At 53.4% G+C, this 24176-nt stretch overlaps 6 protein-coding genes across 6 annotated transcripts; 4 read left to right on the forward strand and 2 right to left on the reverse strand.

Annotated features, from left to right (window-relative positions):
* Positions 1-3567: 3567 nt before the first annotated feature.
* PG985_008658 (uncharacterized protein) lies at positions 3568-4111 on the reverse strand (the record flags this gene model as incomplete). The annotated part of the gene is made up of 2 exons (XM_066828426.1): positions 3568-3989; positions 4042-4111. 2 exons carry the CDS (start codon positions 4109-4111, stop codon positions 3568-3570), a joined length of 492 nt encoding a protein of 163 aa, XP_066683338.1.
* A 2694-nt stretch (positions 4112-6805) lies between these two features.
* Positions 6806-8025, forward strand: PG985_008659 (NADPH-dependent aldehyde reductase ARI1; the record flags this gene model as incomplete). The annotated part of the gene is made up of 4 exons (XM_066828427.1): positions 6806-6827; positions 6899-6919; positions 6988-7179; positions 7247-8025. The coding sequence occupies 4 exons, from the start codon at positions 6806-6808 to the stop codon at positions 8023-8025; spliced, it is 1014 nt and encodes a 337-aa protein (XP_066683339.1).
* Positions 8026-8733: 708 nt separating this feature from the next.
* Positions 8734-9207, forward strand: PG985_008660 (uncharacterized protein; the record flags this gene model as incomplete). The annotated part of the gene is made up of 1 exon (XM_066828428.1): positions 8734-9207. One exon carries the CDS (start codon positions 8734-8736, stop codon positions 9205-9207), a length of 474 nt encoding a protein of 157 aa, XP_066683340.1.
* Positions 9208-13566: 4359 nt separating this feature from the next.
* PG985_008661 (ubiquitin elongating factor core) lies at positions 13567-17179 on the forward strand (the record flags this gene model as incomplete). The annotated part of the gene is made up of 7 exons (XM_066828429.1): positions 13567-13617; positions 13689-14395; positions 14460-14673; positions 14719-15471; positions 15522-15820; positions 15872-16113; positions 16161-17179. 7 exons carry the CDS (start codon positions 13567-13569, stop codon positions 17177-17179), a joined length of 3285 nt encoding a protein of 1094 aa, XP_066683341.1.
* Positions 17180-18419: 1240 nt separating this feature from the next.
* On the reverse strand, positions 18420-19129 carry PG985_008662 (uncharacterized protein; the record flags this gene model as incomplete). The annotated part of the gene is made up of 2 exons (XM_066828430.1): positions 18420-18580; positions 18781-19129. The coding sequence occupies 2 exons, from the start codon at positions 19127-19129 to the stop codon at positions 18420-18422; spliced, it is 510 nt and encodes a 169-aa protein (XP_066683342.1).
* Positions 19130-19339: 210 nt separating this feature from the next.
* Positions 19340-21257, forward strand: PG985_008663 (uncharacterized protein; the record flags this gene model as incomplete). Its single annotated transcript, XM_066828431.1, has 4 exons — positions 19340-20227; positions 20297-20319; positions 20378-20652; positions 20731-21257. 4 exons carry the CDS (start codon positions 19340-19342, stop codon positions 21255-21257), a joined length of 1713 nt encoding a protein of 570 aa, XP_066683343.1.
* Positions 21258-24176: the final 2919 nt, after the last annotated feature.

Below are 24176 nucleotides of genomic sequence, written 5' to 3' on the forward strand. Positions count from 1 at the left end.
GTGGTTCTGTACTGCTACTTCTCCAATCTTCTGCAGTACCGGTACATGTTCAACGGGCATGCTTCGGACGTGATTACCATGGGTGCTTTGAAGTGTATGTATGCCCAAGGTAACATTGCAATGACGTCCAAATATAGCTCTTGGATATTGGCAACGGCAAATATGTCATTTATTGGACTGGTGAACTGAACTTGGTACGCGTGGTAGCTACTTACACCTGATACAATGCCATGCCTTGTAATCAACCAAGTTCGCCTGTCTGCCCAAGCTCCTTCGCAGGCACACACACGTGGACAACAGCATTTCCATGGGAATACACAGCTTGGGACGTCGCTTATCTATTAGCTGGATCGTATGTTAGTCTGCTCTGGCTCCTCAGTGTGGTCACCCGTCTACGACTGTGCTCAGGTGATAAAGCTGTGGAAGTCGCCGTTGTCGCAAGGGTAATTTTGGGCTCTGCTGAGTTTAAGATTGCGACATGGAGGCGTTACCATGGTTGGCCGTTGCTGGTCGGCACAGTGTCCGTCTCGTGTTCCAGCCCAGCTGAGAAGCTGGCAAGGACTTCCAGCGCGGAGGAGGGTACATGCCACTACACGGTCTCTGCTGAGAAGACGGGGCAGTAGACGGGGGATTCTTGGGATTGACTCGTGGGCTATTTCTGTGTCTGGATCTGGGATATGCATGGAGCGGCTTGTGGGAACCTGGCGGCTCTGGAATAAACTTTGGCATCTGAAATCGCTGATGCTTAACCCACCCAATGCTGATGGAGACGAGATGAAATGCCGAGCGACTATGGACGTGACTGGAGTATGGCCGGCGAGAATGGCTTCACTGTACCTGTAGACTAGAATAGATCGGTTACAGCGGCGTCTTTTTTCTTCTTCTTTCTTTCTAGTGATGGACGCCCGAGTTAAAGCTAACGATGGCCTCTCCCATTTAGGTCTGCGTGTATTCCACAATGGGGGAATTGCTAGCTGAACCCCTTTTGACTGCAGCAGTGCGTTGGTGTTGATATATTCGATTGTTCTATGCCTTCTTCGAAAATAGATGGCTTCGGAATGACTGCCCAGATTGAGAGACAGCAGGCCTGCTCCCTTGTTGGAGCGCTCTTGCTTTCCTTCTTTTTCGTACCAAATGCCGCGAGCAGTACCGCAAGGGCGAGCGAACCAGTATCTGGCCAAGTCTGGATCTGGACGAAGTCGCTACCAAACTTGCGCCAACCCACTCCATGCCCAAACGGGCAACAATCCCATGTCCCTTGATCACTGCCACGATCATGCTAAAAGGGGTGTAGATCTGGTGGCAGAATAGCAGTGCGTAGATCCAATTGGCAAAGATGGGGTTCGATGGATGTTTTGTTTGGCCATCGTGTCGTGGAATCCCACATAAGTGACATATGAAGCCCGCTCACATCCATCCAGTCAGTCACTGCTCGCTTACAACAGCGACTGCCGGCGTAATTTGCGACTGCCGGCTGTGCGTGATTTGGAATCTGTCGAGGCTAACAGCTAGTTTCCGCACGCGACGAGGCTATTTCTCTAGACTCTACGACTAAGGAGGTAGTAGGCAATGTGACATGACGGGGCGAGACCAGCCGCCTCTATCAGAGACTGAGACGCACTGGCAAGCATTCCCCCGCGATACCCTTAAGGTACCACCACGTACGTGCGTAACCTGGCCGGAGCGGGAGGACGGAACGGGTTGGAGGGAGGGAGGCCAGCAATAAGTTTATCTAGGTAGACGAGGGAGCCGCTTTCGCCCGCACCTCCACTACCAATATTCCATAGAATCCGGTTCCTGGCTGGCTGACTACCTACCGAAATGAGTATCGATACCTGTGCTGGCCTCGCATGCGCGCGGTGGTTTTGCAGTACCAGTAGGCCCCGGTGGGCGATCCCGGGATCCAGGGTCCAGAGCGAAAAATATAAGGTTGCTGGCAATCTCCTGCGACGGAAACTACGTAGTAATCCATAAGAAAACGGGACGATGACTCGAACTTGTTCGAGAGCGACCAGCAAACTCTCTTCTCCACAAACCGAACGAGGTTGCTGTTCGGATCGACGCCCATCGCAATCGCCAAAACCCCGGAAGGCAGGGTCTCCCAGTCCTCCACAGCGTCCGGACCCGGGACGCAAGGACTTCCCCTGCTGGCGCCCGAAGTGCTGCTCCCGCGATCTGTACTCTCTTCCCTTTGCAGTACTTAGAGTGCGCAAAGTTGGGACCATCCCGTTTGTCGTACCCCGGGTTTCCCTTCTTTTTTTCCTTTTACCCCTTCCTGACTAAGTCGTAGATCTCGCTAGCGGCATCATTTTCCATCGCTGCACTACCGTTCAATTCAAACGACGGCGTCATCAGTACCTTGATGTCATGGAAGAAAAGCTTGCTCGGCGCAAATGGACAAGAATAGATAGATGCCGATCCCCTGTTGCTAAGCGAAAGGAAGGGACATATTCCGTTGACCAATCATTCGTTTACAGCACGTATCTAGTGAGCCGGACTAGCAACGCTATTGGTATACTTAGAAAAAACTGCCGATCGTCTACTCAGATAAATGGGCAATTCCGCTCGAGGCGGAAAACGACACGAGGCCCTAAAGAGAGCTACAAGCCGGTAGCTTCATGACGGCCGGGGAATAACCGGGAAAGAAGATGAAGAACGTCGGCGATGGGCTTGCGCGCCTCCACGCTTCTCCCTCGCTTGCTTGCAGGTGTTTGTTTGTCACGGTGCCAAAACATGGTGGCGTCTTCCTTTTTCTTCTGACGCCGGCTTGCCGGGAAATGGGGGATGCGCCCCTCGACGCCACTTGGGACAACGGTTTTCCCCTTCGCTTTGGGTTTACAGCTTCTCCCCCAAGACTAAGGAGAAGAGACGACGACCGTCGCTAAGAGCCCCGCGGCCATAGAATCTAGCCTCAGCTTCTGCCGAGCTGGATGCTGGGTAGCGCGCGTACGCATCACCCCATCATCTGTCGTGTCGAATTCTAGCCTCATCGTTTCCTGCGAGCGCCCATCCGCTCCAAGCCAAGGTAATTCGCGTTACGGTACTAACGGTAGACCGGACATCGGATTCGACGGCATCTCCCAGTAGCAATATGCCGGGTCGATAGCCACGTCGGTGGATGTGAATGATCATCTTATTGAGCCCCCCTCCCTAACGTATTAGGGAAGCAAAGGGATGGCGCCGTAATAAGGGATACCCATTTCAATGCCCGTACTAAGCTAATGAGCGCTCTGCGTGTTTTCCCTAGACGGCGTAACGGCGCCAGCCATGCCAGTTTTAGCTCGTCGAGGGCAATTTCAAAACACGCTGAAAACACCCTCATGCGTGGCGTTCGGCTTGCAAACCTGACTCAACTGACTTGGTGAAAGCGACGAAGCTGCAAACAATTACCGGTTAGTCTCCATGCGCAAATCCTATTCCCCCCAGGCGGGCTCTCTCGACTCAGCGAGACGAGACCCCCGATGGTGGTCCGTTTCAGGGCTGCCAACGCTCTGGTCTGATCTAACCTCCAGGAGCCCACCGCGATCACTGACAGTGCGGTAAGACGTTTTTGCCTGACATTGACACTCAAGACACCTGCCGTGCATGAGGCGCTCCGCCGGACAAATCGACGATACCACGTCGATAGGCCCGCCCGCCCACTCGCTCGTCCACGCAGTATTTCCACGAGCCAGCTGCAGGGCCAGCAGCTAGGTACTGGATTCGCCAAGCGACGCTTTCTCCTTCCTGGAGGTAACGCCCGTCCCGCCGTGTCCGCGCCCAGTCTGTCCCGTCGTAGCACTCATCACGAGGATCGCGGCCTACGTAGGTAGCAGCACTACTGACCTTGGTCCTGCCAGGACCACCTGGTACATATCTTGCATGGTGGGGATACCGTCCTGAGAAAAGAAACACGCCAAAAGCGGCATTGGCACAGACTTGATTCAACATCTGTTCGTGAGTTGGAGTAGGTTTGGCACCTGCGGCAGTCTGAGCTGAAGTGGTACCTGCTATTCCTCATCAGTCGGGTCCTGCATTGACGGCATTCGCCGACAAGCAAACCCACAGCAGCTCCGGCTTGCTTATCAAACACGGGCGGCTGGAGAGAGCTAGGCGATCTACGCGGGTTCATTTGAACGACGTTCTACAGTCATCGTGGGTACAAGAACCGCAATCTCTGCTGCGCTTGTCTAGTCAACCCGTGGTTGCTGTTGCCAGGTACTCTCGACGTATGGGCAGGAAGTATGTAGGCAGCCCGAAAAGAATCGTGCGTATGTTGGGCGCGTTCCATAGCAGAGAAAACATTACAAAACCCGCGTAGCTAATGCGCCCGAATTGAGCCGCAGACTGCTGCGGTGCTATCGCTTTTGAGGGATCAAATTACACCTGACGTGCAGTGTCCGAGCAACGGACCAAGAAAGCCATTGAGCTGGTTCGCGACAACAATGGATATCTATTTCTAGGCACATGACGATGGCCCCTAGACCATGGTGGCCGTAGCAGCCGTGACTTCTTCGCCTGTATATCGATTAGTCTATGGCTACCATTAGAATAAGACGTACGATATGCGTTGGCCGGAACCGGAACGAAGGTCAAGTGAAACGCCATTTTTAAATATCCGTTATCGATGATTGTTCCGGCGGATCTATCACGGAGTGACTAAGGGGGAACTTCCAAGACCAGACCAACCATCTCATAATGGGATAAAGCCTTCGCTCGATTTTATGCACAGCCAGTCGACACTGTTGCTGTATTGAAGATTGGCGTCGTATCAATGGTATTCGCAATCTGGACATACCAAAGAAGGGCTCGTCAGTCGGTTTTTTTTTTTTTTTTTCACCGCTACAACCTATGCGTTCACCTCTACGAGCTTCTTTGGGACATTCGTAGAGGGGCTTGATCTGGAAGTAGACGACAATTTCCGCTTCTCGACTCTGTTGGACATCACTCACGATCCAGTGGTCTCCTATATCTGGTCCAAGGCATGCAAGGACTTGCTGCAGGGTGCTGATCGGAACTAGCTGTGGCCCGCTGTACTTCTGGCCTGCGTACGGGGTGATTTAATCCGTGGTGCTGCATTAAATCGGGTTTGGAGCCGAGGTCCTACAGCATCATCTCGCCGTCTCGCGACAAAGAATGAGGCGGCATGGGAGTTTCCTCGGTGAATGGAGTAACTCGCGTCTGCAGGCGAGAAGTGATAGGTGGTTTTGCTTCTCACACCGCTGATACTCGACGACTCTCTGGTTGGCAAGGAGCACGATCCACCCCTTGCCCTTCGTTCCAGACTTTGACCCTGGCCAAGATGCAGGGATTCATATAATCCTGGATCTTCGTGATCTCCATGGGCCCTCTCAGCAACCCAGCTGGGCGGAGGAACATATGGTCTGACACCTTGGGGAAAAAAAGGCTTGTCGTTGTATCAGGGTTCGATGAAACGACCAAGTGGGATTTCCACCACAATCTTCTGCGCGACCCATCTGTACCTGTACCGCGCGAGGCTCAATTTATTTAATTGAGTCGCAGCTACCGCCACAAGGCTCAGGCTCAGGCCTGGGTGCCGAGGTGTTGGGAATCACGTAATGATCCAAAACAGGCCGCCCCGTGTCCCGCGCTAATCACATCATCGTGGATTGTGTTGACTTGTCGCGCGGAACGGGCGCCTGTCTCTTATGGATGAAACAGCAAGGTGCGGGTTGCCTGTTTTCTTGGGTGGTGCAGTGCGGTGCCCTGGTTGCTTGTCCTGCGTGCTGATCTCATTATCGGGACTGGCCAGCCGCAAGGGTACAGTAGCTTTCAACGGCGAACCAGATCTTTCAATTAGTCGGCTGGCTGGCTGTCAAATCTGACAGAATGGGTAATGGGTTGGCCTTGGGCCTGCAGGGGCCTATGCAATGTAACCCCTACCACACTTCGACGAGTCCGCAACAGGCCAACGGGTTTCTTTTTTTGGTCGGATTTCAGCCCTTTCCTTTTTGCTTCTTCTCCTCCTTCTTCTTCTCCGAGAGAACCTGTCGCAAAATTCCCATGGTTGGCGAGCCATAAAAAAAAGTGACTTGTTCTCACCCAACGGAGGTACTTTGACGATACTTGACGGCCAGAATAGCGCGACTCCTCCCCGAGAAGTGGACAGGCTGCTAGTTAATAGCCCAAGAAGTCGCGTGGTAGGCGATAGATGGCTGATGGAGGGAGCGGAAAGACGGATCTTGCATCGTAATATGCAGGGAGCGATTTGCCCGTGTGCATATCAATTTCCTCCTTGGCTATAAAAATATAATTTGCCTGTCAGCTGAGTTGTTACAACTCGGCGGCTTCTTCGGATAGCGCAATGCGCGACGTGTGATTGAGTACGGAGTCACGCGGAGTAACTGACTATCCGGCTGTAGTAAAAGGCAGTTGGGCTGCTGTGGCATTAGGTCGACGATGAAGATACGGCTTCGGCGTAGAAGGTGCAAGCCACATGTTGTAGTAGGAGCGAAAGTCATAAGCAGAAGGCGATAGGCGTGTAGGTCGGCGATGTTTCATCTCATTCGTTTCATATCACGGCTGTCCTTGGCTATTCAGCCTATCGCCGATAAGCGCAGTGGGGCATCGACGGCCTTCAGTGACGTGATGCCTCCAACCCCGCGATTCAAGTGGCATAAACGCCGATGAGAGATGGCTGCAAGCTGGCTGTAGGAGTCGGCAGTGTAGCTGTGTTTATATATCTCTGAATAAAAGTTGCAGACATTGAGACACTCGACAAGGAAAGCAATTCAGAGCCTGCTGAATATAAACGATCTGTTGAATACCAAGAAGAATTCCCAGTATACCCAACTTAACCATCACAATGACCAAAGTACTGCTTACAGGTACGCACGCTTAAAGTCCCTCATGTGATTTCGACGTAAAAGCACTCACCGCTAACACTATTCACGCATAGGAGGATCTGGCTTCATCGCCGGTATGTTGGCCCTCGAGATTGCAGCCCAAGGAACGACAGGGGCCTTCGCTAACATGCTATTTCTATAGCCCACGTCCTGGAACTTCTCCTTCAGAGAGGGCATGAGGTTGTCACCACGGTGCGATCTGAGGAAAAGGCGTCCAAGATCCGCTCTGCTCACCCGGATGCAAAACTATGTTTCGTCATTGTGCCCGACATCGCACAGCCCAATGCCTTCGATGAGGTCACCAAGACACCAGGCCTCGAGGCAGTCATCCACAGTGAGTGAAGAATCGTGCCCTCAGTTTGTGGCCCGCCGGTGTTCGTGAGATACTAACCATCGGACAGCCGCCTCGCCTTTCCATTTCAACTGGACTGACGCTAAGACGGAGCTGCTCGACCCTGCTATCCTGGGTACCACGTCCGTCCTCAAGGCGATCAAGCAGAACGCCCCCGGCGTCAAACGCGTGGTCATCACGAGCTCCTTTGCCTCCATCCTGTCGGACGCGGGCCTGAAGGACCCCAACAAGGTCTTTAGCGAGGCCGACTGGAACCCCAGCACGTACGAGGACGGGCTCAAGGACACCAAGGCGACGTCGTACCGCGTGTCCAAGACGCTGGCCGAGCGCGCTGGCTGGGATTTCGTGAAGAACGAGAAGCCCAACTTCGACCTGGCCACCGTCTGCCCGCCGCTCGTCTTCGGGCCCGTCGTGCACCATCTCAACTCGCTGCAGGCCATCAACACGTCCAACGCGCGCTTCGTCGACGTGATGCAGGGCAAGATGCGCGACGAGATCGCCGCCACGGGCGTCCACTTCTGGGTCGACGTCCGCGACGTCGCCCTCGCGCACGTGCAGGCAATGGAGAAGGCCGAGGCGGGCGGCAAGCGCTTCTTCGTGCTCGCCGGCAAGTTCAGCAACCGCGAGATCGTCGACGCCGTCCGCAAGAACTTCCCCGAGCTCCAAGACAAGCTGCCAGCCGAGGACGCCAAGGGCGGCGACTACCCCGAGGGCGGCTTCCCGGGCTACGACAACTCGCAGGCCACCAACGTCTTGGGCATCAAGTGGATTCCGCTCGAGAAGAGCGTCGTCGATACGGTCAAGAGTCTGCAGGCTGTTGGTGCTTAGATCAGGGGCCAGAGCCAACCATGGGTTAGAACTGGGCCAAGTCACTATATCGTAACTGAAAGAGAAGAAGAAATAGTGCTCATCAAATCAAGACTGTCTGTGAAAACTGCTTTTCGTTGCATTGTCTAACCCACCCGCCCACCTAACATAGCAATGCCTAAAATAGTGATACATTCATCTGGTGTGCCTCGTCTAAAAGAGCCGTGCCTTCACTTCTCTTCCCTCACTTCACCTACATGCCTAACTCCTTGATAGATATCCAGCTATTCACCACCAAACCGAGGTTACCCTTTTTGTTGCCAAACTCATTTAATCTATAGAAGTAGCAGCTCATCTGCAACCTTTTAGTAACTACCGCCCAACTTCTCCAGATCCAGCTTCTTCAACGTGACACCAGACCCTCTCTTACTGCGTAGGTCTCCCTGGTTGCTGCCGGTGTTTGCCAAACTTCTTCTCCCGTCCCCGGGGCCGCTCCAGCTGCCCCAACTCACGTGAGTGCCGTGTTGGGCTGACTCCCTCGAGCTACGGAGACCGGACGACTGGCTAGGAAGTGGGACGACGGCAGCTTCCCTGTCCGGTTGCTGCGTCTGTGGGGGACTGTGGCACGATGGTGGTGTCGCCGTAGTTACTACGGGTGTACCGGATAATAGGGGTGACCGCGCCGGTGAGTCAGGGGAGCGCGGAGAGGAAAGGGGCGAGACGGAAAGGATGGGGGAGAGCCGAGACGACACGGCGGCCGGCGCTGGCGGCATGATCAGCGGGAGCGAGACGTGCGGGTGCAAGCGATGCGACAAATTTAAGGAGCTGGTGGAAGAAGAAGGAGGCGACAACGCAGTAGGAGGGGGGCGGGGCAGAGCCCAGGTCGGTGGTGGGCCCGCGGGCGTGACGAGGTCGGGAATCTCGAGCGCGGGGCCTGCGTGTGGTCGGGGCGGCCGCGCCGGGTATGTTGATGATGATGGCAACGATAGCGGCGAGAGAGCGGTGCGGACAAGGCCATTCTCATTGGAACTGGTGCTGCGGCGGAGCGCCACGGTCTCGGCGATGGTAGAAGGGCTGTTCGGCGCGCCAAATCGGATACTAGACTGCGCGGCCGTGGTGGCGCGCCGCTCGTGTCGAGGCGCTAATTTTCTGGTTGTCGGGGCGCTGGCGGGTGCGCAAGGGAACGATATTGTAGTTGTGTGAGGGGAACCAGTCGCACTCCCGTCAGAGGCTGTCGATTCTGCGGGAGGAGTAGACGGTGGCGTTGTTGTCATGGTTGTTGTTCTTGGGGGCCGCGGAGGAGGGGGGAGGTATCTGCGGTCGCTTAACCGAAGCGGCGGCGGAGTTGAGGGTGTGGTCTTGGACGATGATGACGCGGGCGGCGTTAGAAAAGGGGGTACATGGGAGGTTTGCGGAGACCCGGAGTCAGATCGGGTATCATGCTGGGCCGGGGTCGGGGGAGTTCTCCGGTACCCTTGCGTGTTTCGCCGCCGCCGTCGCATGAAAAACAGACCGATGGCCAGCAACACTGTAGCGAGCGCCGCGCAGATGCCTATGGCAGCCCTGACCCCGGAACTGAGCTTGTCAGAATTTGATGTTGTGGCATTGGATGATGTTGGACTCGTTGTCGATGCACCTGATGCGGCGGTTGGTTTGGCGGTCTCTGCCGGGGGAGGACAGGCGGGGTGGTTATTACTGAAGCTGATGGGACCGATGCTGGCGTGTTACCCGTAATGGACGTCGAGGGGCTGGAATTCAGCGGTATCAAGAGCGGTACCGAGCCCACGCAGGTGGCCTGGGGTGGTCCGGGGTCGTATATATCGTCATACCCAATCCTGTATAGGAGTCAGACACTGTCCCCAGCATGGGGGCAGCAGTATAAGGCTTACTCTCGGCATTGATTAATTATTAGATCAACAGTAGCTGAGGGGCGTTAGATTGTTAATCAGTGGTGATGGTGGCACTACTCACGACTTTGCCCAAGCGATTGGGGACCCAGCTCAATATGCACACCACATTCGGTCGAGTCGCAACAGTAGAGGTCCCAGAACCATTCGTGCGATGAATTTCCCGTAAGGCTTTGGCAGGCTTCCTCATAGCTGGCCCCCTCGCGAAGCCCAGGTAGACTCATTAAGAAGCTCGTCCTGCATTGGCGCATACACTCTTGAGGATCCGGCGAGTAGAAGTCCAGGGTAGCCGTGGACTCGGCGGCTGGTTCTCCAGCTGGCCCAGAACGTCTGAGCAGTCGATCCTTGATAACCGCATCCATTTCAGCACCAGTGAGCTGAAGTTTTTGTTTCATTCGGGGTTATATCTCTATCTGAGACGTGGAGAGACATGGGTGAAAGAATCATATTAGGGGACAGAACTTCGAGAATGAAAGCATGCTGGTCTATATGGCGGTGAGGGTTGCGAAACGAGTGTCATGAAGAACGAATTCTCCGTATGGCTACGGTGAAGGCGAGGCAAGACAGTGCTGTCAGAACTCCAGCCGCAAGCACCAATCTATACATGGATCTAGTCTCTGCAACTGCGCCATGTCGTGGGGGCTGCACGGTATATATTCCGGCTGATGCCATCCCATGCCCTCAGCTTTGGGTTACCATGCCCAGAGCCATGATGCCTCCTCCCACGACAGCCCGTCGCCTCCTATACCGAATGCGAGGGGGGCGGCCTGACAAGATCAGAACACCCAGACAAAAGAAAGATCTTGTGCAGACTCTTCAGTAAGGACAAGCACGGCTCACCGCGTAGGACGGTGGCTGCGTGTACCCGATCCCGACGAAAATTGCGTTCCTCGTATGGCGTTGAGGACGTGGTTACACAGCATCGCCAATAGAAGCTTGAAGAACCTGCTACCACCCGTAGCGGCCTTTTTGGGGGGAGGAGAATGAGCTGAGAGGACCGACAAAACCGGGCATTGCCCCCCGTTCCAGCAACCAGCGATGCTGCATACAATGCCATGTGGTGTTCCGAGGGTCGGCATAGGCGGCTTGCGTATAGAAAGAGAGCATTGAGTCGCGCAACCGACTGCAACCCCCACACCGACCATGACCATTGAACATCGAGGAAAGCAATCCGAGGCCCTCTCCAGCCAGGCAGGCGAGCTGAGTTCCTGAATAAGGCAAATACCGCGCTGGCAGACCGAGGGACACCCGTAGCGATGTCCAACCATTGCCATTACCGGTTCGCATTGGCCACACAGAGTGATTGTGTTTACCCATTGGCTGGGCCGTTCGTAGCCATCGGGTGCTCCCGAGGACCACACTGCGCTTGTGCCAACGGGCATCCTCACAACGAACAAAGTAGCCGCAATTGGCTACAGACTCAGAGCTGAACCCGGTGGCCGTTCGATCAGGGGCCGGCAATACTGTTTCCGATCTCGTCACAGTCGCAACGGAGCGCTCTAGCCTCAAAAGAGTTCCCTCCAGACCTGGGTGAGTTCAGCATCTGTCCCCGCATCGCAGCTGTCCAATGGCTTTATCGGTTAGGCGAGCCATCACAAGAATACCGTAGTACCTCTCAGGTATCTCAGCTGCGTGTGAAACTAAATGGTGGCATCTGGTGTCAGAGAACCTCTTCTGCATTCGGTCCTAATGTTTGCTTCAACCCTATACAGAGTAGAACCCCCCTCAAGATTGTGATCAGAGAGTTTGTCCCCACGTCTCGGGTGCCACTTGGGATACATACTGTTTCCAAGCTGCATGATCGCACAAGTCGTATGTCGCCAGAACCGTTGGTCATGCCGCTGATCTTCCAAGTTCCATGGACCCAACTGGCTTGATATTGGGGTCTGTGTCGTGTCTTGAGCAAAGTGGCTGGCTCGGTGCGAGCAGCCGGTAATTATGAGCTGGTATTAGTCGCGAATCATTCGAGCCAATGCGGCTCCCGGCTTTCTCATGACTGACGGGGGCCTTAGTTGCCAGATACACCGCCTAGAGATGCGGAATCGGTGTCTTGCTTAAACTTGATCATACAAGCACCCTGGCCATACCCCACGTGGACTGCCGCCTTGCTTAGAATCGCCAGAGACTCAACTCGCATATCCTAACCATTGACGCCTCCTGACTGCTGCCGCCTGCAACAAAGACATTGATACTTATTTATAGAAGAATACGGGCCTGACTTCTACACGATGAATGGGTTCTTACCCGTTAAACAAGGGTTCAACGAGTGTGCCTCAGGATAAGAACAGAGAGGCCCCCAAGATGAAAGGAACAGTAGGCCCAACTGTCCGGGCCTCAGCAGAGGTCTGGATGGTACCCGGGGCACTTTCTAAAGCAGTTTGCTACCACTTTGAACTCCCTGATCAACGAATACGAGGGAATTGTGCATACATCTTGCCCCTGACTCCGAATGGCTGGCGCTACAGGGGTCTTCTACAAATGCATTAAGATTCCGATAGGTAGCAACGTCCTTGTGAGAACTGCCTGCAGCTGGCAACAATAGTCGCGTTCCTTGCATTCCGATAGGACGTCCTCGAGAGCTTGGCACATCCATTATTTGCAGCCTCATGCAGCGAGCACCGGGGCACAGAGATCTATGCATACGATGCTGTTGCCAGCCTTGCTACTTGATACTGAGGCATCTGTCAATATCAGTCTTGTAAGGCAGATAGCATGGTGGATGGAGAGGGGAGAGGAATGAGTGCTATGAAACCTGTGGCCCCGATCAAGGACGATATATATGCCATGCTTTTGTCAAAGGTGTATCAATATTATACCCACAAAAGCAAGCAACATACCATGTTCCATGTTTACACAAAAGGCAACCGGAGTTTAAGGGACATGTCCCGTTTCCTGGATGACTAATAGCTCAGTTCTTCTCTGGGTTTCCATTAGAGTCAATGGATAGAAGTATTGGAACTATCAAGTCTCCGTGGGAAGACTCGATACTCAGTGACCACTTCTTAGAATATTATTAGCATTTGTTATATAGTGTGTACCTCAAAATGTCGAGATTGTGTAGTTCTGATAATTTGTGAAATGATCGAATGTATGCCCCAGGTTTTGAAATACTTCTTTCTTAACGCCTTGGATTCCACTGCTAGATGGAAGTGCAATGCACTGGGGAGGGGTCCTCTGGAGCAAGAGCATTACCCCACCATAGCCCATAGCTGCTGGTGCCTGTGCGTGCTGGCCCGACCCACCATTTGATCCTTACCGCGAAGCGCTATCTGAGCTTACACATCATAGTTGCCATCATAGGCCCGGTATCAGTGGGCAGGCAGTAACTCATATTCATCAGTCTTGACTGACATCTTTTCCAGCTTTGCTGCTAACGCTTCGCACTTGTTATACACATAGAAACTGCATTAATCCTGTCCTAATAGACCCTGCTTTAGGCTCAGTGTGCATTTCGGACTCTTGCCGACCTTCCGATCGCCGACCTTCCTCCCAACCAAGCCAGCCGCCCGCTGACTGGGAACTCCCAGAATCCCCAACGACTCGGGCCATACCGACCATATTGGCACCCGTTCAAGAACACCTAGGACGCCGATTTTCCTGGCGTCTATTCTATCTACTGCATCTGTAAAATCATACAGTAGGGAAATAGTTCACCATGGACCCCAACGAGCAGCAACCGGAGCCGACACTGCCTCCGGCAGAGCAGGTAAATTGCTATTCTACTGCAATCCCGTTTTCAAGTTCATGCGACTAACCATGGGATTTTCGCTGCCGTAGATGCGCCAGAAACGCCTTGCGATGCTTAACCGAACGTCCAACAACGCTTCACCGACCAACTCATCGAGCGCTCCTCCGACACCGCAGCCAAAGCCGGCAGAGGCAGCAAAGGCGAGCCCAGCGAGCTCCGAGAGCAGCAGACGTCCGACCCCAACACAGCCTACACAAGCACAGAGCAGCTCGAGCCTGTCATCAGGAGCTAGGAACAAGCCTGAAGCTACACCTAAGGGACAACGCGAAGAAGGTATCGTCAACTCCAACTCCAACCCCAGCAAAAGACCGTCTTCTGACAATCGTTCCCCAGCCCCGCCGGCGAAGAAGATTCAAGCTAGGGAGGAATCGCTTGAGGATTGGGCGGATAGGACGCTTTGCGACATCTTCCGTGTCACTCTGAACGAGACGCGCACGCACGACAGCCATGGCAGCCCTCTGATGTTTCTTCTGAATCTTCGAGAGGAGCTTCATCAGGGTGGCGAGCCCTTGAAGCTCAATGCTCAAAACATCGACCAGGCCATCCTGGAAGCCGCCAGTACCGTGCCCTCTTCTAAACCAGTCTTGTCCTACCTTCTACCGGCCTTCAAGCGCATAATCAAGGTTGGCTCGTCAGCCCGACGACCAACTCCCGAGAAACAAGCTGTTCTGGACGAAGCCAAACGACTTTGCGTGAGCAATTGCATATTTGCTCTGACTATGCCTGAACTTTTCGGGTATGTGGGATCCTGCGCTACTGAAGGGATTCATTCTTGATCGACTACTAATGTGTTCTCATAGGAGAGAGCCGAACCATAACCACGACAGCTTGGTTCCTTATCTGCTTCGTAACGCCGAAGTCGAAGACGGGATCTGCTTGGATTTCTTCAACGAGGCCGTTGAGCGTATGAAGGATGATGAGACTGTTGCTCCCATCTTCACAGATGCCATGGTGGAGCTGAGCCAGAGACTTGCCACTAAGACGATGAATGAAGACTACAAGACCTACGTCAACGTAAGTACACTCATCACTCGAAGAGACATGATTCTAACAAGATAGGTCTTGGTCACATACGCGCGATACCCAGCTCTCCTGCAGGCATTGGCTGAGCACCCTCGGTTCCTAGTCGAAAACACTGCTGGAATGACAAAAGAACAGCAGGCTGTTTCGACCGAGACTCAAACTATCCTCGGCCCGTTCTTCCGTATCTCGCCTCTGCAGCCAGAAGTCACAAAGACTTACTTCGCCAACCCACGCCAGCTTGATACCCCACAGATAAGGAGTCTGCAAAGTACATTACAGATGACGCTCAAGGCCCACCAGTCCGACCTGATTAGCATTGTTAACCATTTCGTGCGGGCGGGTGAGAAGGCGCGGGGCCGTACCCTCGACTGGTTTGCATTTGTCATGAACACGAACCACAAGCGTCGGGCCATGCGAGTTGACCCCAGAGAGGTTGCCTCAGACGGCTTCATGGTCAACACCACAGCTGTCTTGGATCAGCTATGCCAACCTTTCTTGGATTCGACGTTCTCCAAAGTCTCCAAGATCGACATCGATTACTTGCGTCGGAATCCACGAGTGGACGTCACGGATGAAACCAAGCTGAACGCTGACCAAGCAACGTCAGACGCATTCTACGGACAGATAGCCGAGGGAACGTCCAATTTCGTCTCCGAAGTCTTCTTCCTGAACCTCGCCTCTCATCATTATGGAAGCGAAAGTATCAACGCTAAGTTGAAAGACATGGATCGTGATATCAAGTACTTCCAGAAGATGGAAAAGCAAATCAGCGAAGAGATGACTAAGATGGTTAGTGTATCACCTAATATCTCATTTCACGCAATATCTAACATCTACAGACCGGCTTCCACAAGATACAGGCTCAGGTGCAGTACGATAAAGTTGTGACTGTCCTTGAGAAGACGATGGCATTGAGGCATTCTATCGAAGGCGTGCTCACAGACCATACCACGCAAGGCTTGTCTTTGCAATTTATGCGTTGCGTATCCGTCTGGCTCCTCCGAATTGCAAGCCAATCGGATTATGTTCCGGGCAAGAAGCTTGAGCTTCCGCTTCCAACGGAGATACCTGATCAGTTCAGCTGTTTACCAGAGTACGCCCTTCAGGTAATAGTCGAAAACTTCAAATTCGTGCTCCGGTGAGTGGAAGCCTGCCTCGAAATAGTGTCATCAGCTAACCATCTGTCTAGGTTCATGCCAGAGATCATGGTGTCGGCTGTCGGCGACGAGACTGTAGCACTCTGCATTGCGTTCTTGCGATCTTCCGGGTACATAAAGAACCCTTACCTTAAATCCTCTCTCGTCACAGTTCTCTACGCTGGGACATTCTCTATAGGGAAGCGATATCCCCAAGGAATTCTAGGGGGGCTCTTGATTGGAAGCGATTTTGCCAACGAGCACTTGCTTCATGCTCTGATGAAGTTCTACATTGGTAGGTGTAAACTCGAGTTCTATAGTGAGCTGTGCTAACGAAAGTAGAATGCGAGCACAGCGGCGTCAGCGTTGGGTTCTACGATCGGTTCAATGTCCGATACGAGATCTTCCAGGTCATGAAGAGTGTCTGGACTACAAATTCGGGCTACAAGGAGCGACTGAGGACGGAAAGTCGGGTCAACCGCCAGTTCTTCATCCAGTTTGTCAACCTGCTGCTCAACGATGCGACGTACTTGCTCGACGAGGCACTGTCTAAACTGGCAACCATCCACGAGTATCAGAAAGAACTGCAAGATGTGTCCATGTCTGCCGAAGACAGGGAAAAGAAGCAAGGTGACTTGGAACAGGCGGAGGGTCAATGCCAGAGCTGGATGCAGCTGGTTAACGAGACCATGGAGATGATGAAGTTGTTCACCGAGACGCTGACCGATGCTTTCACCATGCCTGAAATCGTCAGCCGATTGGCAAGCATGCTGAACTACAACTTAGACACCATTGTCGGGTCCAAGCGAGGCAACCTGAAGGTGGAAGACGCCAAGAAGTACAACTTCGACGCAAAGACGTTACTTTCAGCCTTTGTGGACATCTACCTCAACTTGGCGCAAAAGCCGGCATTCATTGAAGCCGTGGCGGCAGATGGAAGATCCTACAAACCCGAGAACTTCCACGAGGCATCAAGGATCCTCACAACCCGGTCCTTGAAATCGGCCGAGGAACTTACTCGTTGGGATGTCCTGAAGGAGAAGGTGAAGGAAGCAAAGGATATCGCAGACAAGGCCGAGCTTGATCTGGGTGACATTCCCGAGGAGTTTGAGGACCAGCTGATGGGTATATTGATGACAGACCCCGTCATACTACCCTCCAAGAATGTGGTGGACAGGACCACCATTGTCCAGCAGCTTCTCTCCAACCCTCTGGACCCTTTCACCAGACAGCGGATGACGATTGACGACGTGGTGCCCGACGATGCGCTACGGGCCCGGGTGGACGCGTGGAAAGCCGAGCGAGTCGCTGCTGCTCGCAAGAGTCGGGATGGAGACCAGATGGATACCACCGAAGGATGAGCCATACCATAGACGCTATCATAGACACTTGGTCGTGTCGACACGATGGGGCGATGGAATCGTAGGGTTCAGGCCTATGTAAGCCTAGTATATGTATGGAAACGACTAACGAACTCAATCATGTTGAATGGGCAGCATAGTCTTACTATGCCGGGTCGTTTGTTGTTGTCTACAGTCTGCGATTGTCAATTCGCCTCCCGCTTTTCCTCAATAGAGTAATTTCCTGGCAGTCGGGCCTGATGAAGCAGTCAGCGATGCATGAAAGTGTGACAGTTAGGCCGATGTTGATGATGAGGCTTGCGTGTCGTCCACCAATTCTGAGGCGTCACATCGCCGATTGGAAAATGCCTGAGCTATTTTGATAATCCCACTCGCCTTGCTGAAACGTTGACAGCCCTGATTTGATAGTTGAGTCATGCCCTGCGGTTATTGATGCCTGACGTGGGACTTGTTGCGAGCTTAAGCCAATATCCATGTTGCGGAGAGTGGATTGTGATGTTCATTGGATGGACGCATCCTTGAAAGTCAATTGTGAAATCTCCTATCCGCTACATGTTTTGGGTGTATTTAAGACGGCTATTCCCTCCAGAATTCAACAAATTTTGTCATCTACTATCATGATCATCTCTGGACACCATTTGTTTGGACCCCATGCTCGTGTTGCCCAATCACTGTTTTCCCGAAGAAGCGGTTAGAGCCTAAAGACGCCAAAAGAATAGTGTATGGTATCAATGACTGGCCTCGACATACCTATACAAAACCTACACAAACACACATACATAATATATTGGTATAATCATATATTATCGCTGCGTCCCATCACTCTATCCGGAGACTGTCTTTTCCTTTACACCATACACGACTGTTTTGCCTGCCGCGTGCCTCCCCTATTGCGTCTTGACCTTTTGGACAAGGGCTTCCAACTCCAGCTGTTTGGCTTGCAAACGCCTCGATATTGCCTCCTCTGACGATCCACTTCCTGAAGCAAACATCTCTGTGACGGTTGACTCACTGGCAAGGTAAGTCTCCAGAGTTGCAGATGAGCCGTCGCTGTTATATGATGCCCTTTTGTTATTGAACTTTAGTGATTGCCTCATCGTCCATCCGGGATGCGCGGACTGTGTGCGACTTACACGCCACCCGATTGAACGGACATCCTCGTCGCTTTTTGAGACATCTTAGCCCCTTTTTATTCTCTGTCTATTCTATTGTTGATGTTGGAGGGGCTCGAATGAGATGATCAAACTTGGTACAACCGAGACCCAAGCAGGAGATCACGATCACGGTATTTTGGCTTTGAGAATAGGAGAATAGGGGTAAGTGCAAATGATCCTGAGGTTTTGAGTTGATCTTCGTCTAGTTTGGTGAAACCATCGAGGATCAGTAACGAAGTGTCATCGCCTTTTATTCCCAGTGTGTGAAGCTATTCGCGCTGGGGCGCACAGAGAACCGGCTCAGTACGACCCCATTCCCAATCGGCGCATGATTGTCATGTCCAATCCAAGATGGGCAAAGGGCAGGCGAGCAGTGTGTTCGGGTTGACGTCTTTGTGTGCGGGCGAGCCCCCATCTGCGCAGTTGCTCTCGCGCTCTCCGGCTCACCTTTGCGCTCGCGGGCGCTGCTGGCCTTCGCATCGCGGAGGCGCAGGAGCTGTAGGCCGGGAAACGAAGCTGACTGGATGACGATGTCGGTAGCTCTCATGCAGCCCGTACCCCCCGATGATGGCTGCTCTGCGCAATCAGCTTCGAGCCTTTCGCTGCACGCTTGATTGGCGGCTCGGTTCCCGTCGTGCGCATATCTCCACCAGTTCGTTTTGCGCAACTGCGCAAAAGCCGGCGCTGAGCATAAAATGCCGTGATTACAAGCCCCCGAAACAGGCCGTTCCTCCAGCTTTCTTCCCCAGCTTCTTCCATCTTCCCATTTCTTCTCAGCAGGCGCCCACAATTTCATCGTGAGAAAAGAGGGAGATGTCCATCTAAGTGCCCCCTCCATTGTCTCTGACCCCCCCTATCAAGAGTCGTCCGCGTCTCGACAATAATAGTCTGGCTCCACTTCCCCTTTTCGAAGCTACATTCTGTTACCGGCAATGTGCTTCTGCCAGCCATAGGACGTTTCGCTCCTCACAAATAACCTACCAATCAAAATCAATGTCCACGAACGATGCTTGAATACCTCGTGCAACCTGATCTCGTACACAAACTATTATTGCAGAAACGATCCCGCCACTACCCAAGTAGCCCTGCCAGGCGCCCACTGTTATCCCCTGCGGAACTCGTCGAGTGGAAAGCAACGGCCAAGAAGCTTGCGGCCCAGTTCACGAGTCGTGCGGTGCCGGTACGTCGACTGAAGAAAATTATGGTCAGGGGCCGGACCAGTGCAGCAGCATCGAATCAGTTTACGCAATCACTGCAACTCGCCAGCGGGTCCGGAAGCGCCCAAGCAGAGCAACACGTAGGGACCGAAGTATGTGCAGCAGAGTTCAAGGCTTCCGACGCAGCACTGAACTCGCTAGGGTCTGAATCTGGGCAACGACAACAGCATACTTCGCAGAACTCCGGATCAATCGACTCTATGGAGAAGGGAAGGACTTCCGGCGCTGCTCACAAATCCAGCAAGGGCAAGTCAAGCAGCAAGGGCGAACGCGCATCACTGTCGCCCGAGCAATATCTCGTGATCAAGAGGCAAGAAGCAGTCGAGAAGGTGATGGCTGCCTTCACTGAGAAGCTGGCGGACGAACTTGCTATCATCACCCATGCGTACGAGTCCTCTGGCGGTGCGTCTGGTGGGGGTTCGTACAGCGGCGGCGGGGGCGGTCTCAACTCGGGCGGCGGGAGTGCCGGCCGCTCCTCGGGCCGGGGAAAGCGCCAGTTTGACGACGGGGAGCGGAACGAGTCCTCGAATGGCGACGGGAACGGCGGCAACGGACAGGACAAGGGAGGAAACAAGCGGGCCAAGACCGAGGAGAACCCGGGGCCGTCGTTCGTTTGTCCCTTTTTCCGACACGATCCGAAGCGGTTCTGCCATCTTCGCACTTGCGTGGGACCAGGGGTAAGTGGCTTTGCAAACCGCCCCTTTCTCTCCTCTCGGAACATGCGCTAATTCTCACTCACCCTGCAGTGGAAGACAATCCACCGGTTGAAGTAAGCTTCGTGAGAAATGGCTTTGGTTTTCATGTGCATGCTGATACATTGCCCGTAGAGAACATCTCTATCGTAACCACCGGCTGCCCAACAATCCCTGTCCCCGCTGCGGCGATCCTTTCGGGGATGCCAAAGCCCTGAACGCCCACTTGCGTTCGGACAACCCTTGCCGCAAGAAGGACATCGCAGCCGCCCAAGGGATTGACGAGCAGCAGGAAAAGCGGCTCAGAGAGCGTAAGCGGGTCGGATCCGCCGTGACGGACGAGCAGAGATGGCGAGACATCTACATGATCTTGTTCCCCGAAGCCAACAAGAATAACTTGCCCAGCCCCTGTAAGTTTCATGACCAAGCGCTGTCATCGTATACAAAGCGAATGGGGGAGGACGCGTTACTGATGCGTTCCAATGCAGATTACGACATGACGGACGCCGAGGAATATGCCAAGACGAGCCAGCACTTCATGAAGTACAAGAAGCGCATCGAGAAGGAGCTGCCCGTGTTGATCCGCAAGAAGGTCGAGCAGCAGTTCGCTCACGTCGGCGAGGAGCTGATTGCCAACTTCGACGCCTTCGTCCGCGACGGCATACAGCACATCTTCAACTGCCCCACGCCCAAGTCGGCGTCGGCGCCGGGCTCGCCCAGGAGCTGCCGCCAGTCCCCGGCACCTACGACCCCAGGGACACTGTCGTCGCCGCCGAGGAACGCGATAGTAGGTGGAGGTGGAGAGCTCGGCTTCGAGGGCTCGGGCGAGGGGCTGGACTTCTCCTTCCTGGACGACCCGGACCCGCCGTACATGTTGATCAGCGGCCTCGACGTGAACGGCTTCGTCGACTTTGGTAGCATTCCCGCGGACTGCCTGACCCTCGACGCCGAGTCGGACTCTGGCTACGCTTCGACTGCCACTATCAGTCAGCATCTCGAGGTTAGCAGACACTAGATTAGGTTCAACTTTTGGTGTTCCTCAAGGTCGTTCGCACATTCATTGGATTCGTTCTTTTGTGTTACTCATCACTTCCATTTCCGTCCCTGGAGCGCGTCAGAAGCATGTCGCTTTCAAGCGCGCTCGTGTCTATCCTTCAGTTATGTATTTGTTTATCATTAGTCGTTCGGCAGGGAATATACGAGCGATGTGTTATTACTTGTAATTGTGCTGCACCAAGTAAGAAATGTGTGCTTGTTGAACAGGATACCTTGTCTCTTTTGTCATCGCGCATCAAGTTTACTTCTTGACGCGTTCACGCGATGCAGAGTTGTTTCTAGGAACGGGCCGATGTGGCGTCCCTTTTGTGAAACACCGAAAAACTGGCTCGCAGATGCTGCTCCCCTCCACGGAACCACGTGCCTGCTGTTGTTTGAAGGGGGGAAGGGAGGGATAGGGAGGCGGCAGTTGTCACACAAAGATGACGGCGCTGAAGTGGCGGAACCAAACTTCTGGAATCTGCTAGATCTGAGACAAAGCCGTCGTAGCGGGCTGGGAGCCACGAATGCTAAAGTGCTACACGCGTCAATCGCATCTCAGGTCTCGCTTTCTGCCAGCTTTCAAGACATTCCCACTTGCTGGCGGCTGGCTTGCCAGCCGCATGAACTCGGCTCGCGGAAAGCCGGGTGCTGTGCCGTTGTCGTAACGAAGCAGCATCATCATCATGCTGAGTAAGGAACGGCAAGGTCATCAACGCAGGGTTTCTTCCATTCGTCCCGTCGTGGTGATATATTGAGCATGGGTTTCATGTGAATGTGGAAAGGTCAAACCCTCTTCAGAATTATCGTCCCTTTTCGACGTCAGAAATTAACGGGGTCGGCGCCCATCGGCGTTCCAGGGTCTAGAGTTCGACGGACCCAAGCTTCTGATGAGCAAAAGAATTAAAGAGACGATGATCATACGCACACTAGGTTCAAGGATGCTGCAAGGTCCGAGCCACCGCTGGGAAAACGGCCCGCCATATGTTTTATGTTATGAAGCCGGTGTATGTATATGAGAAAGCCGTGGTTGGGATTGAATCGACATCAATAAGGATAGTCGAACCTGGCCAGTATAGTTCTATAAGCCTCTTAATCGATAAACAGGGACAGAGACGCTGGCGGCTCTATACTATTATGCATGCTTGTTTATGGTTTCAGCGGCTTCGCCAAGGATACCGGCTACTATAAATATTCTCTACCGAACATATGGGATTAATCGTCAAGCGATAGAGTTGAACCGTGTGCTTGCGTGATAACTGATATGCGTGCGAACAGGCGTTGCAGAGCAGCAGAGTGGCTTCGGCGAAGGGGAGTTGTGATGACAGGTCAGATAGTCGAGACGACACCTCCAATTGGGAGTCAGTGCGAACGACGGAGGACCCTGTGCGTTCCTGCTGGAAATAAAACCGGCTGGCGGGCAGGAGGATGAAGCATCTGAGATTGTTTCACGAATAGGACGATTTGATGTGTGATGCGTCGCAAGTCAGTCTGCGATTCTGTGCTGCGATGGAGGTGGGTGGGTACGATATACTGATAGTATTTTATATGATTGCAGGTACTCCGTAGCAATTGATCCAATCCCGACCACCAACGCGACCGACCGGGGCCTCGGCTTATCCCACGTTTTGTGATGAAGCAAGGAACAGCAGCAGGTACCTGCACTAATGGGGGCCTCTAGGGGGGCTACCTGGCGCGCAGATGGGTGGTCGACCCATCTTGAGATTGGGCGCCTCCCGATTGGGACCCAGTTGTGACCCGTGTTTGATTGATTAAGAGACCATCCCTCCACACTCCTCTCGACGCCATCTTCAGGGGAGGGGGCTAGAAAGAGGGACGCATCTTAAACCGTAGCCGGTACCAGGCGATGAAGAATCAGGTACAGGCACAGGCACCGGCAGAGGATGGATGGATGACGGATTGAGGTTGGCAGGAAAAAGGTAAGACATAATATAACAACTGTGCCTCTTTTTTTTCTTGTCCCGTTGCCACATGCCTGGCGTCAACCTTCTCGATACAGGATCCTGAGAGGCTGACCGTTTAATTTTGAGTTGATCCCAGGAGACAGAGGGCCACTTGCAAACTAGACTCACGCTGCCAAGTGACAAGACAACATTGAACGATTCGATTGACCGCGTAGCTACATACTTCATATCCGTTATGGGCGTGCATCTGATCCCTCTCAATCTATTACTCACTTCCCATCCAGTCGGTTCAAGTATTGTTATTGGCCTTTGCCTAGTCCCTGTTTTTTTTTTCTCTGTCCCTTCCCTTCCCGACTTGTTCGCCCTCCCAAGATTTGCGTCCTGTCGCTTATCAGTAATTTTTTCTGGAAATTGAACGGCATCTACATTCCTTGTAATCTCTCTCATTACGGCCGGCCTTGATGGTTTCCACGCTGCGAAATAATCCCCAACATCACGCACCAACAAACCCATACAACAACTTGCAAACTGACCCGACGTTGATTCCCCTTTGGTCCCCACTAGATTAGGTATCCCGCCCACCTCCCTTTGAAGGGTACCTGGCCTACCTGCTAGTGCATGCCGTCGAAAGATTTGAAGCCAACAATTCAACTGCTTGCACCTCCAGCTAGTACTTTCGCTCCTTATCGTTGGTTTCGGCGGTTGCAGTTTCACACATTGCACTGCGAAACAACATCCTTCACCACGACCCGAGCCGACCAGCCTGTCTGTCTGTCGCTCTGCCGAACCACCACCCCCAGGCAGACCCTTACGATCACGAAATACAGTATATCCATTTATTACGATTAATCCTTCGAGGGACCGACTGCCGCAAGCGAAAGAGGGAGAAACAGGAGGAATACACGCGGCAGCCACCTGCTACGACCCTCCTATACACTCTCCCCGCAACTATAAGCATATCGCCTGCTCCTCCG

Source organism: Apiospora marii, assembly GCF_038362585.1.
Source record: "Apiospora marii strain CBS 49790 chromosome Unknown utg000005l_segment0_segment0, whole genome shotgun sequence".
Taxonomy (NCBI): Eukaryota; Fungi; Ascomycota; class Sordariomycetes; order Amphisphaeriales; family Apiosporaceae; genus Apiospora; species Apiospora marii.